This window comes from Aptenodytes forsteri, unplaced genomic scaffold (assembly GCF_000699145.1).
Source record: "Aptenodytes forsteri isolate BGI_AS27 unplaced genomic scaffold, ASM69914v1 Scaffold26, whole genome shotgun sequence".
NCBI lineage: Eukaryota > Metazoa > Chordata > Aves > Sphenisciformes > Spheniscidae > Aptenodytes > Aptenodytes forsteri.
In genome coordinates, this window is record NW_008794125.1 from 1,215,090 (window position 1) to 1,228,436 (window position 13,347).

General features: G+C 52.6%; 1 protein-coding gene across 1 annotated transcript in view; it reads left to right on the top strand.

Annotated features, from left to right (window-relative positions):
- The window catches only part of NAGPA (N-acetylglucosamine-1-phosphodiester alpha-N-acetylglucosaminidase), a 15,946-nt gene extending 4,213 nt beyond the window's left edge, over window positions 1-11,733 (top strand). Inside the window, exons 2-11 of the mRNA XM_009278298.2 lie at window positions 232-717; window positions 4,908-5,047; window positions 5,608-5,716; window positions 6,055-6,183; window positions 7,045-7,253; window positions 8,408-8,455; window positions 8,834-8,962; window positions 10,157-10,288; window positions 10,481-10,541; window positions 11,202-11,733. Coding sequence (XP_009276573.1) covers window positions 232-717; window positions 4,908-5,047; window positions 5,608-5,716; window positions 6,055-6,183; window positions 7,045-7,253; window positions 8,408-8,455; window positions 8,834-8,962; window positions 10,157-10,288; window positions 10,481-10,541; window positions 11,202-11,436 — 1,678 coding nt within the window. The 3' untranslated portion in view covers window positions 11,437-11,733. The remainder of the gene's footprint in view (window positions 1-231; window positions 718-4,907; window positions 5,048-5,607; window positions 5,717-6,054; window positions 6,184-7,044; window positions 7,254-8,407; window positions 8,456-8,833; window positions 8,963-10,156; window positions 10,289-10,480; window positions 10,542-11,201) is intronic.
- The last annotated feature ends 1,614 nt before the right edge of the window (window positions 11,734-13,347 follow it).

Here is a 13,347-nt window from a genome sequence, read left to right on the forward strand (position 1 = left end):
CCCGAGGTCGGCTTGGTGGTGCGGGTATTCAGCGGGACAGCTCCCCTTAAGCCGGGGTGGGTTACAGCGGTACCGGCGACTCCCCGGGGGCAGGGGAGAAGCCGGGCCCGGGATGTCGGTGGGGCCTTCCCCGCCCACCGCCCCGAGCCCAGCAGCTCTCGTCCCACCGCGTAGGGCTGCAGACGCGCTCTGCCAGGGCAGCCTTGGGGCAACCGGATCTTCTCATTGCAGGAGCCCCCCCAGCGACCCTCTGCTGCGGCCGTATTTCCCCTCCCGGCACGGCCCTCGGCACCACCACAGGCACGTCAGAGACTGCCAGCCCGTCAAGTACGGCAACGTAACATACGAAGCTTGGCCCAGCGACAACAGGACGGGCGGCCCAGTGGCTACCACCAGAACGTTTGTTTCTTACATCCCCCCAGAGGGCAAGGACCGCAAGGCGGTCTACGGCCACTTCACTTTTGTGAGGAACCCCCTGAGGACCGTCTCTGTGCTAGAGCCGGGCGGCGCGGGAGGCTGCCAGGCTTACCGCAGAGCCCCTGTGGAAGAGACCGCAAAGCTCGGGAAGTGTCTGGTGGCCCAGAACGGTGGGTACTTTGACATGGGAACCGGAGAGTGCCTTGGGAACGTTGTGAGCGATGGAAAGCTGGTGAGAAACTCTGGAGGCCTGCAAAACGCTCAGTTCGGCATCCGGAAGGATGGCACCATGGTGTTTGGGTAAGAACTTGGGGGATGCTTGGAGAGCGCTCTCTCCTCCCTGAAGACTGGTAGGAATCACTGAGGCTGGAAGCACTGCCCAGGCACTGCATCCTTGGCCTCTGCCTGATTCAGCATGAGGATGCTTTGAACACTTAAATTAGGGCTGTCCTACCTGTACGCCATTGAGCTGTATCTGGCCATTGGCTTTTTTTCCTAGGATGAAGAGAAGCTGGATAAGTTACTCTGATGATCTCTAGCTGCTTAGGTTCCTGTGTCTCCTCTCCCAACATGCAGCAGGTACACTTGATTATGGTAGAAGGGCAAGAGGTCTCTGTCCTCCCCACAGAGGAGAGGCAGAGTAGACTACATAACTGCTCTGGCTACAGCACAGAAATGCTGGGGTTGGAAGAGACCTCTGGAGGTGCCTCGTCCAACGCCCTGCTCAGCGCAGGGTTAGCCTGGAGCAGGTTGCTCAGGGTCATGTCCAGTTGGGCTTTGAACATCTCCGAGGATGGAGACCCCCCAACCTCTCTGGGCAAACTTGTTCCTGCGATTGGCCACCCTTTACAGTAAAAAAAGTTTGTCTTAAGTTACTTGCTGTTAAGTAGAAATCTAGGCACCTCCTGGATTACCTGTGCTCCGCTGTGTTGCCCTTTCAGCAGATGGGTAAAGTCCCCCATAAGTGCCAGGGCCTGTGAACATGAGGCTTTTTCCAGTTTTCTGAAGAAGGTCTTATCTACTATTTCCCGACCAGGCAGTCTGTGGCAGACACCCACCACGATGTCACCCACGTTGATCTGCCAGAGCTCTAATCGTAACCTGTAAGCCCTCAGCTAGCTTGTGGTCAGTGCCTAGGCAGAGCTCCAGGCGTTCCCGCTGCTCTCTCATGTAAAGGGCAACTGCTCCCCACTTCTCCCACCGCATTCCCTGGGTACAGGCTGTCCCTAAAGAGCCTGTGTCCGTCCATTGCAGCACTCCAGTCACACGCGCTATCCTGCCATGTCTGCGTGATCCCAGTGAGGTTGTAGCCCTGCAGCTGCACAGACCTCCGATTCCTCCTGTTTGTGCCTATACTGCTTGCGTTAGTGTACAACTTCACATAGGCACCCGCTCCGAGTTTCCAGGAAGAGGGTGAGAGCTTCCTCGTAAGACCTCTCACCATTTCCTTGTTTGTGTGCATATGGCTGAGGTCCCCTTTTGTTTATACTTTGTTGTTTGGAGTTCTTATGCCCATGTCACCCTGCAACCTTCGCTTGCCAGCCTGGTCTACCACTTCCTCACTTGACTGTGGGTGATCATCTCCCTCCTGTGTCATTCCTGGTCTAAAGCTCTCCTCAACAGATCGCCTATTTACAGAAGTTACTTTTGCCTCACTTGGTCAGGTTCTCATTCCTCAGAGAGGGTTCTGTCCTTGTAAAAGCCAAATTCCTGTTGTCAACACCAGCTGTGCTACTGCATATTGACCCACAGAATCCATCCACTGCTTCTCAAGCCCTTCCTCCTCACCAGCAGGATTGAGGAGAGGACCACGTGGGCCACCCTTGGCTATCAACCCCAGAGCCATGCAGTTGCTCTTGATACACTCCTGGTTTCCCCTGGCAGTGCTGTTGTTGCCTGTGCGGAAGAGCAGCACGGGGTAATAGTCTTGGGGCTGGAGAAGCCTCAGCAGTCTCCCCACACCATCCTAGATCTGAGGCCCCAGCACACCTCCCTAGACAGGTTAGCAGGTGGGGGCTCTGTCCCCTGCTGCAGGGAGCTTCCCCCCATCACTCACCCACCTCCTCTGGTGCTGCTGTGCGGTTCAGGCTCAGCTGGCACAGACGCATCATTTCACAGAGCTCCCAGCCCCTTGCCTGCTGCCAGGGCACTGAACCTGGGTGGAGGAAGAGCTCTCTCCTGGTGCCAGAGCTCACAGACTTCCAGCCTTCATCATCACAGGATTTGCCACCCCAGTGAGCAGATCCTGGGTGTTCCTTCTGGGCACTGCGGGGTTCAGGGTTTTGTTTCTGCCGGCTATTAGAGAAGATCTGTCCATCTCTCTCATCATCCCTGCTGCTGTGCAGCATGCAGACCTCCTCCTGTAGCTCCTCGTCTTGGCAGCACAGCTCCTCAGCCAGCGCACACTAGGACACTGTTTCCCTTGGCCCCAGCTTCAGCAAGAGGCACCAGGTATCCCTGCAGCTCGAGCTCTGGAGCGCTGCCTTCTCCCTCCACAGCTCGGGCTGAATCGAGGTGTCTGCTGTGCTGGGAGTAGTTGTAGAAGTCGGTGCTGGAGGCTGTGCCCTGTGGTGTGTCACCACAGCTGACCACAGACACTGCCCTCTGCAGAGTTTCCAGCTCCCTACTGCACGAGCCGCAGCATCTCTTGGCTGCTGGGAGCTGTGGTCTCAGCCTGGCTGTTATATATAGGCCTCTTCCTGGCACCAGGGGAAAGGGCGTGTGACACTCCCTAATCGGCTGGAGGCAAAAGCTCAAAGCACCCTTCGATGGGGAATAGCTGACAGAGGGACTGTTAGCGCTTGCTGGAAGTAAAGGCCCCTGGTAGCTACCTTTCCCCAGCAGCAGCAGGCACCCTAAAGGTCCTAGAAGGGTTCCCAGAGGTCCTTCTGATGGTCTCAGAAGACTGAGAAGCAGTCTGGAAGCTGCTGCATTCTCCACCCTTCTCTTAGCCCGCTCCCACGTGCCCTCAGACCTCAGCAAGGGTCCCTGCAAAGCCAAACTGACTGTATCAAGCCGGGGCTTTAGTGTGCAGCCATTCTCTGACAGCCCTGAGAACCACGGCCTTAATTTACGTGGCGGAGGGGCTGGCAGAGTTGGTGACGTGTCCACTTTAGCGAGGGGGCTTCTGCCGAGGGGACCAACAGCAACTGCAAGGTCACTGTTGAGTCCTTAATCTCAGCTCTGCCCAGCTTCTCTCCTCCTCTGGCAGGATTTCCCGTGTTAAATGCAGTCATGGCACTGTGCGAGTTGTCTGCTTGGTGTCCTTGTGGCTTCCAAAACATGACACTAGAAATAGTTTTGGTGTAAATAATTTGGTCTGTCAGGGCAGTGGGGAAAGTGATTTGCACTTGACCCTTTCACACTATATCATGATCAGCAGGACGGTGCTCCAGGGCACATTGTTACCCCCCACCTAACAAAGATGCTGCCTCTGCCACCTAGACTGGCCATGGATAATTGCAGGCTTTAAAAGCTGACAGTTGATTCGTCCATGCTCAAGCTGTTGTGCAATTTGATCCATTTTCAGCTGCGTTCATTTCATCTTTGTGTTCCCTTCCCTTGGGTAAAGGGATTTCTTTTTGCATGTTTTCCATTCAGGTATTTTCAATTACACTTTTCTACAAAGCGTGAAGCTTTGTTCAGCTGCAGTCACGGATACTAAAAAACTAAAAGTTGAGCATCCAGCCCCAAGACATGTCTGGAGCACGCAGAGCAATCAGTTTTAAACCAAAAACCACAGGCAGAGCTTACAGCGAAAGCACAGCTGTTCAGCCCCAACCTTTGCTGCTGTCCTCTCCTGTCAGCTGCAAACATCACCTAGCGTCAGGTTCTGATGAGGCGGGTGTTAGTCAGCACCCTAATTCTTGAGAGAAGAATATCCCTTGGGAAGCACCCCAGAGCGACACACAACGCCCGATCATGGAAATGGTAGCTGGCTGTTCGGTGAAAGGTTTTGCCGTCTGGAAGAGTAGAGGAAGCTCCTTCCCAGACGGAGGGGAGCAGGTAGCATCCAGCAGTGTCTTCCCCTCGGTGCAGCTGTAGGCAGACTGGATGCCGTTGCTGAAAACCCTCTCAAAAGCTGTTTGGTGTCACTATTTTGCAGAATGGAAGCTGACAGACAGCAAGATGTTACAGCTGCTTCCACAGATCCCTGAGTATTTGGCAATGGCTCTGCCCTCATGTTCCGCCAGATGCTTTCTGCCCTTATTATCCTGGCTCGGGTCCACTGGCCACATTGTTGGCAGGAGTTGTTTCACGCACAGTGGCCTGGGACCATCATTAACAGTGGGTTTGTGCAGAACAGTGGAGAACAGGGTCTACTCTGGCTGCTAAAGTGATGTTTCACACTGCTTGGCTTCTAGTTTTGGATGTAGCTAGCCTTCATTCAGCCACCTTCTCCCTGCTTCTGGAGCCTGCTGGCAGCAGAAGAGGCTTTTACATGACGCTGCTGTGACTGTGGGTAACCCCTCCTGCTCTCTCTTTCCTAGTTACCTGTCTGAGGAAGATGTCTTGGATCAAGCAAACCCTTTTGTGCAGCTTGTGAGTGGGGTAGTTTGGCTCCTAAGAGACGGAGAAGTGTACATCAGTCAGAGTCAAATGGCTGAGTGTGATGAAATTCAAACCACAGGTAAATATTGTACAGCCTAGCTTCAGCCTGGGTATAGCTTGTCCTTCTGACGGGGCTGTTGGAAGGAGGGGGTAGCAGTGGAATCTATGTTGTCTAGTTGCAGTTTGCTGCTCACTTAAGAGGTCCAAATTTCTTCTGTGCTACTTTACCCTGAGTCTGCGGCAAGCGCAGTACAAGAAATAGGCTGCCTGCAAGATGAGGCTGCGCTCGCCTGTTCAGGGTTGTTGAATAGAATTTGCTGAGGACTGTAAATAGTGGTGGCATGATTGGTATTGATACTTGTTCAGAGAAACTCAAAGCAGATGCCTCTTACAGGAGTTTAAAACTGAGGGCTTGTGAATCCCCTTCTTTGTCCCTGTGCCAGACAAAAACTTAACAAGAGCGCTTCTGGAAATGTTATTCCTAGATGGGCTTGGATGAACAAAAGGAACCTGGGCTCTGTTCTCATTGTGTTTCAGTTCAGATGAGCTCCTTGCTGGGAGCTGTTTTGCAGACAGATGTGTCTAAACAGCCAGTGCTGTCACCCAGCTGGTGCGTGAATTATTCCCTCTCCTGCACAGGAACCTTCGACAAGTTCATCAACGTGATATCAGCCAGGACTGCAGTTGGACATGACAATCAGGGGCAGCTGGTCTTGGTTCACGTGGATGGACAGACAGAATCCAGAGGGTAAGGCCAGGGTTGTGGTAAGCCCTTGGGGCAAGTGCAAAATTGGTCTTTAAATTCTGTCACCGGAACCGGAGGGACTCTGCGGCTGCCAGTAATATGTTTTAAGGCAGAGACTCACAGAGCTAAAGAGGTCAGTTGAAGACAGTGCTTAACAGTTTATGGTGGTAGAAGGGCAGAGCCAGAAAAAGGCTAAGGCAGCCTCCAGGCAGCGAGTCAGCATACCTGGGATGGGAGAGCTTCCCCCTTTCTGCCAAGGAGAGGGTCCAAGTTTCTGGTAGAGCAGTTTCATTGACGTCAAACAGCATGAACGGGAAACGAACAACTGTTTGCTTTTGCAGTGTCAACCTCTGGGAAATGGCTGAATTTCTGAAGCAGCAGGGAATCATCAACGCTATCAACCTGGATGGTGGAGGGTCTGCAACGCTGGTCTTAAATGGGACCCTCGCAAGCTACCCGTCTGAGCACTGGTAGGTGCTGGCTGCACGTGCCCAGGGCTGCACAAGTAACCACGCAGCTCCCGTGAGCGTGCAGAGCTCAATCCTACCCCTCTGCTCTGCAAGGGAGTCAGTCTGCCCTGCTGGGAGGTCACAGTGTAAAGGCAAGTGACAGGTTTTGAGGGAGAGTGACTAAAATTTAAAGCGATTTAGTGACTGCATATTTTCTTCGCTTAGTCACCCGGGATTAAAGTTTAGCTGTTTTCACACATGCAGCAAAGCTGTTGGGCATGACTGGGTGGCCTGATGTGGGAATCGGATATGGAAGCATCTCTTAGACTGGGAGATTCAGAGCTGCACGTTCACAGGAATTAGCACAGATCTGTCAACAGCTTATTATTATGGAAGAGAAACACTGACTGGGAGACTCTGCCCTGCCCATGAGGGAACCTAAAGAGTATTTTACTTTAAATTTAGCTTTTTAGTCATTTCTGACTGTAAACATGACGGGATTTAAAATTCAGTTTGCAGTCTGACAGTTGAAAGCCAAGCGTTGCTATAACTGACGTCACTTATATCAAAGCAAATAATAATCAAGAAAAGGCGTGTTGAACGCCAAAGTTAGGGAAGCTGGGACTGCTTAAAGGGAGACTTTGCTTGCACGTTGCTTTCTGTGTCTTGTCAAACAATTCCATGTTTGAAATGACTCCTATCCAATAGGAGTTAACACATTGACTCAAATCTAGTTTTATGTTTATATTTTCCCATTATTAATGTTCTTGTTTGCCAAAGTGAATCAGGATGAAAATTTGTGGATTATATCAACCGGTTTCACGTAGGGCTGGGAGCAGCACAGCGCTTGCACGCCTTACGGGACCCATCTTCTGTCCCCAGCCCCTTTGACAGCATGTGGCGTTGCCCTCGGAGCATCTCGACCATCGTGTGTATCCACGAGCCCACCTGTGAGCCTGCAGACTGCAGCGGTCACGGGGACTGCGTGCAAGGGGAGTGCCACTGCACTGGGGACTTCTGGAGAGGCCCAGCCTGTGACATCTTGGACTGTGGCCCTTCCAACTGCAGCCTGCATGGCATCTGCACCGACGGTGAGTCACTGTGGTGCGCAAAGGCTTCTAACACGGAGATGCCAGTGGGTGCCTGTGGTAGCTCTAGGGGAAGCACGGACCTGGGCAGTATATACGTGGGGAATATCGCTTACCTGCCTGCGAGGCACCACGGTGGGGCCTCAGTGCATCACTGCGTGCAGTCCTGGCTGGTCCATAGGGTCCTTTCCCACCCTGGCGTGAAGGAGCGTAGGTCACGTGAACTGGCACCGGCAGTAGCCGCTTCCTTCGCTGCAGGGAGCAGCGCCCTTTGGAGAGGCTTCCAGCCCCGGGAGCCCAGCCTTTTAGGGCCGCAGGTGCTGATTGTCTGGCCAGCCCGTGCCCTGACTCTGGAAGCCAACCGGTGCTGTGTGCCTCACCTCTTGTCTTACCTTCTGGGTGCATGGAGCTGCTCTCCCCCTTCCCTCCAGCATCTGAAGCAGCGGTAGAGATGGTCAGAACACGTTGCCTTTAGGAGACAGCAGCAGTGCTAGGCTGGGACCCGGATCTGGAAACTGGACCTGTAATAGGACTTGACTTCAAACTCTGTGTCTCAGTTTCCCTTTCTGCCCCCCGGGGTTGTGCTCCTGGTTTGTTTGTAAACCTGCTGATGGGAAGGGCAATGTATTACGCTGTATGACAAAGCAGCTGAGTTCTACCCCCTCCCCTTATTGTTGCTTCTTTATTTGGCTCTCCCGCTTCATGATTTTTACAAGTGAGCAATTGCTACCCTTCTGTCAGCTTGTTTTGAATCTGGGGACTGCCATAACATACACCCCCCAGCTTCTGCTCTTCTGTGCCTGCTCAATCCTGTTTTCCTGTTTCTTTACTACCTCCCTGATTCAATTCACAGCCGAGTTTGCACCAGCGAAGTGACTGGGCAGAGCTCGGTGGGTAAAGGTGTTGCTAATAGTTGACCCAGAGTTAATCTCTCAATCCAATCAGCAGGAGGTTCTGCTGTGTTTGGCAGCTGTAGTGGGTGCGTATTTGAACCTAACCTGTGTGTGAGCTCAGGATTCCTCTTCTGCATATTCCCTGGCAGAGGCAGGGAAGGTTAAGCAGGCACACCAAGAAGGAGAGGCTCCTAATTTTGAGTTCCTGCTATTTCTAAGTCTTTCTCTGTTGTTGTTAATGCCTGTTTGTGTGTGTTTGCACAGCTGGATGCCTGTGTGATGCTGGCTGGATTGGCAGCAACTGCAGTGAAGGTAATACTGAGTTCCACTCCACTTCTTCATAGCCAGCAAAAGGATGGTGTGAACCGCTTCCGAACAGCTGGCTGCCTGCAGTGGTGGGGAGGTCCCTCTAATATTCTTTTCCAAGAGGGAGCAATGAAGGGAAAGGCTACACAGTGTTCTCTTTTTTTTTTGTCAATGTGAGTTTAATTGCAGCCTGAACACCTTAAGACTGGCTTGGTGCGAAGCACTTTAAGCCCTGGCTCCTTGTTCAAGGCACAGACTCGGCTTCTGTTCTCCGAGCAGCTGTCAATACCCTGTGCCATTGAATACTCCATGGGTAGAGGCATGGGGTGGGATTGCTGCCTTTGTAACGAGGGTCCTGATGAGATCTCTGCTTGTCTCCTGCAGCTTGTGCTAGCGGTTTCTATGGGGACGCTTGCACCCAGAAATGCCGGTGCCAGAACGGTGGCTCGTGTGACCCCGCGCACGGAGCCTGCTCCTGCCCGGCTGGGTACTATGGCACCAGCTGCGAGCAAGGTAGGGGCTGCTCTGAATAACAGCCTGGGCTGGGGAGAGGTTTTTGTGTCACATCCAAGCCACCTCTTGTAGGCAAAGCAAGTGTGAGGTCTGCCAGGCGGGCTCAGGCCTGAACTTCACAGCTGGAGCGTAACCTGCCAGCTCCCAGCTCTTAAGGGCTTGCCTGCCCTACCCAAACTGGCTAAAAAGAAAAGGAGGGAGCAGAGAGGAAAGAGGAGTTTTCTTCATCATTAGAAAATTGTGGATGCCTGTTTAGTCTCTGCCCCAAAGAATGGTGTTGCTTTCCTAAGCGCGTGAGTGTAGAACATGAGTACGTGAATATCCTTTGCTTGAGGGTGTTGCAGCAGGCCCTGCCTGTAGCCTGGGCTTCGGGTGACCCAAGTCAGTGGGTGTGAAATGCTCCAAAGGGCCATTCTGGCTTACAACCTTCGAACTCCGGCTGTGCAGGTGCTAGTGCTAACAGAGCGAGCGATGTTCTCGATTGTGTAACCACTCCAGCTTTTCTGAAGTGCTCGAGCCCCGCTGTGTATCTGACTGAACAGCCTGCTCTGGTGAGAGGACAAGTTAATTACAGCGTGGGTGTAAACGTCTTGCGTGCATGGTTACGCTAGCGATGCTTTGTTCCCAGCCTAGGAATGCTCAGCCAGCCCCATCCCTATTTTACAAAATCTTCTCCTTGAAGTAAACAAAATAACAGCAGTTGACTCGCCGTTTGGTGCTTTCCGGCTGCTGGAGGGAGCAGGGTGGGCAAGCAGAACAGCTTTGGCAAGCTGCGGGAAACCTGGGGCCCCGACTGCTCAGCGCAGCCGAAGAGCCCACTGGATGCTTGTACTCAAACGCGAGTACTTGCTTCCCTTTAGGGATTGGCCGCTGATGCCCCCCTCCACCTTTGCTTCTGAGCCAAACAGCGGGGCCGTAGCTCAGACGTGGCGGGGAGAAAAACACATGGGAAGCAACGAGGCCAGAGACTGCTGCGGTGACAGAAGCAACACGAATACCCCAGTCAGATGTAGGTGAGGTTTGAGCCTCTCCTAAAGCTCTGAGTGTGCCCATCCTTCCTGGCACTGAGCTGGTGCAGCTGGGGAAACAGGCACAGTTGAGCTGGGGGCAGGGGGAGCTGCAGTGATAGACTGGATGGTTTCAAAGCACGTGGAGCTTTGCCAGTGACTGATTTCTTTGTAATCAATTCCCTAGAGTGTCCCATGGGCTGGTATGGGCCAAACTGCCAGAAACCCTGTGCATGTGAACACATGTGTCCCTGCGACCGGGAGACAGGCAGCTGCAACACCACCTACGAATTGGCAATACAGGACCAGTTAAACAAAGGTACCTCTGGTTACAGTGGTTGTGTTTTAAAAAAAAAAAAAAGTTGGAAGGGCAGCTTTGGTGCATAATGTTCTGTTTGCTTAGTTATCAGCTCTGGCTGGCTGTCATCTTACCTAAGCTTACTCTTTTTCAGTGGAATTTTACACCTTCCCCCCAACACTGCCTTTCCTCCCTCTATTCTTTGTTTTCCAGCTGGGCGGTGTTTGGCTTCCCAGAATAAGGGAAGGAGCAAAGAAAAATTCCCTCTGTCAGAGTAAGTGTGTAATACTCGTCATATACGCGTATACATACACACCGAGTCCATGCCATCAGTTGCTCACTGCGAGATGGAGTTGTTCACACCACCTCCCGAGTGCCAGGGCAGCGTGTCAGACCCGCTGCTTCATTGCCCAAAGCATCTGTGTTCTGGCTTCCTTATATCGCCTACAGCTCTCGCGATGGGAAAGATGAGGATATGGAAGGCAAAGTGATAGAAACCCAACCATAAGACAAGTGCTGAGCTGAAGCCCCCATCACTGTCCGTTCGTGCTCTGAGCCTAGCGCTCTGCAGCTTACACTTCAACAAGAGCCGCCTTTCCTCTCCCGCTGGTGCACTGTATATGCAACAGACAGACAAGGACAGTTCCACACCAGAGCACAGCTGCTGTAGTATTAGTGAAGCTACAGTTGCTCTGCAGGCACAGCTGGTCACTTGTTAACTGAGTGGAAAGCTAAAAACAGCCATTTGCTCTGGCTGCCAGAGCAGCCCTTCAGAGGCTTTCACAGAGCGTGTTCTCGCCTGCCTGAGAGCAGAACCACACGCTTACGGTGACAGAGAAGGGAGCGCAAGCCTTGAGAAGTCACGTGCACGCTGGGAACATGTGAAAGCAGGTCAAGAGATGTTGCTTACGTGGATTTTTCTTCTGTCTGACAGAAAAACCTGGATCTCCATGACCTCTGTCTTGGCTCTGCTTCTCGTGATTAGCGCCATGGGAAACATAGGCCTTTTTCTCAAGGCCAGGTCAGAGAGGCGCCATGAGAGCGGTGACTACCTCTACCACCCCCTGAGGGAGATGAATGGGAAAGTCAGTCATACCTCCACGTCTGCTGCCTGCGAGACAGAAGATACTCAGGACCAAAGCCAGGCACTCCTTCAGAGTCCCGGATGAGAAGAGATGAGGTATTTTACTCTGCACCTTGTACTGCGCCACTCGGCGCTGGCTGTTACAGCGGCTGTTCAGACTGTATTCAGAGTGCAAAACTGCTGACTAACCCAAGAGCAGCAGCAAGATACCTCGGTCCGAGAAACTCCCTTGTTTCTGGCCCAGCCCTGCTGAGAACATGACTAGCTTCCCCCCCTTCCTCTGCTGCTCCGGCTGGAGCAAACAAGACTGCATAACTAGTTGCCACGAGAGGATGCAGGGCGCAAGCTATGGGGCCAGCTTCCACACGCACAGGTGGATAAGGGAATTCCACTGCTGCAGCAGGGAAGGAAATGGGCTGGTTCCCTCCAGTACTTGAGGGAAACAGGTGAGGAACGTGAGCCATAGGCACTTCAGAAAAGTCCCTTCTCTCTGAGCAGTGCTAAGTATTTTTAAGATGCAAGATAAATTGCCTGTAGCAATTTAGGCTTAAGGAAGCTGGCTTAAGGATGTTGTAGTCTATAACTCTCTGCCCTTCCCTGGTAAGCTCAGACTTTTATCGTAAAACTGAAAAAAGTTGTTCTAAAATGCCAAAACAGGTGCAGCACACAGTGAAACCACAACACTCCTCCTGGCCACAGTGGTAGGCTCAAAGGCTGACACACAGGGTTGGGGCTTCCTTGCACCTGGCTCTTCACCTGGCCTGTGTTGACTGCAGGGCCGGAGTGTTTTCTTACTGAATCCTTAGTCCTAGGAGTAGTCTAACAGGTGTTTGACGAGCACTGCATTTTTGGTAGGTTCTTGCAGTACAGCAACATAAAAAGCCTTGTCAGTTCAAAAATGTCATTCTTGCATTCTCTCGTACCTCGCAGAAGCCGGTGCGCTCTGCCCGGCAGCGTGGGCTGCCACCGAGGTACCCTGCCACCCAGGCACCGCAGCCTGGAGCTCTCCCACCTGGGGAAGGGAAGAGACAGCAGCAGCCTGGCACGGTCAGCATGACACGACCGAGCCGTGGGACTGGGCTCGCCCTACCCCGGCCTGATCAGCCTGTGCTGTCCTCAGCCGGCGGGACAGTCCGTGCAGCGGCCCTTGCTCACTGCTGCCAGAACTGCCCTTCCCTCGTCAGAAGGAACGACTGCTGGCAGTGAGCTCGGACCACGATCAGTAAGTACTTCAAGTGACCCAAGATCCCGAACATCTCAGCTGGAAATCAGACATTTTGCTAGAATACATCCTTGCACAATGCATTTAAAAAAAGTAAGTATCTGAGTTTGTTTCCATGTGAGGGAAAAATAGCTTAATATGCCACTTTAATGCTGCAAACGGGGTGTTTAAAGCCTGTCTGAGCCTGAGTATTAACATTTTTATGCACTCCGTTTTTATCTCTCCAAGTAAAGGTGTGGTTTAACCCCAGCCGGCAGCTAAATGCCACACAGCCACTCACTCACTCCCCCCCGGTGGGATGGGGGAGAGAATCAGAAAAAAGGTAAAACTTGTGGGTTGAGATAAAGACAATTTAATAGGACAGAAAAGGAAGGGAAAATAACGATAAAAGAACATGCAAAGCAAGTGATGCACAATGCAATTGCTTACCACCTGCTGACCGATGCCCAGCCAGTCCCCGAGCAGCAGCAGCACTCCCTGGCCGACTCCCCTCAGTTTTTTTGCTGAGCATGACATCACGTGGTGTGGAATATCCCTTTGGTCAGTTGGGGTCAGCTGTCCTGGCTGTCTTGGCGGGTCTGTGGGAGCGTGATGTAATCCATCTGCCAGGCCTCCCCATATTTTGTTTCAGCCATCGTCCTCCATACCAGAGAGGCTTTAACCGCTTGGCTTGCTTGATGGCAATGTTTCGCATTCATGGATAGATAACCTGTGCTATAGTGTCCATGGTCAAGTCCACCCCTCGATCACGAGCCCATCTGTATGTTGCATCTC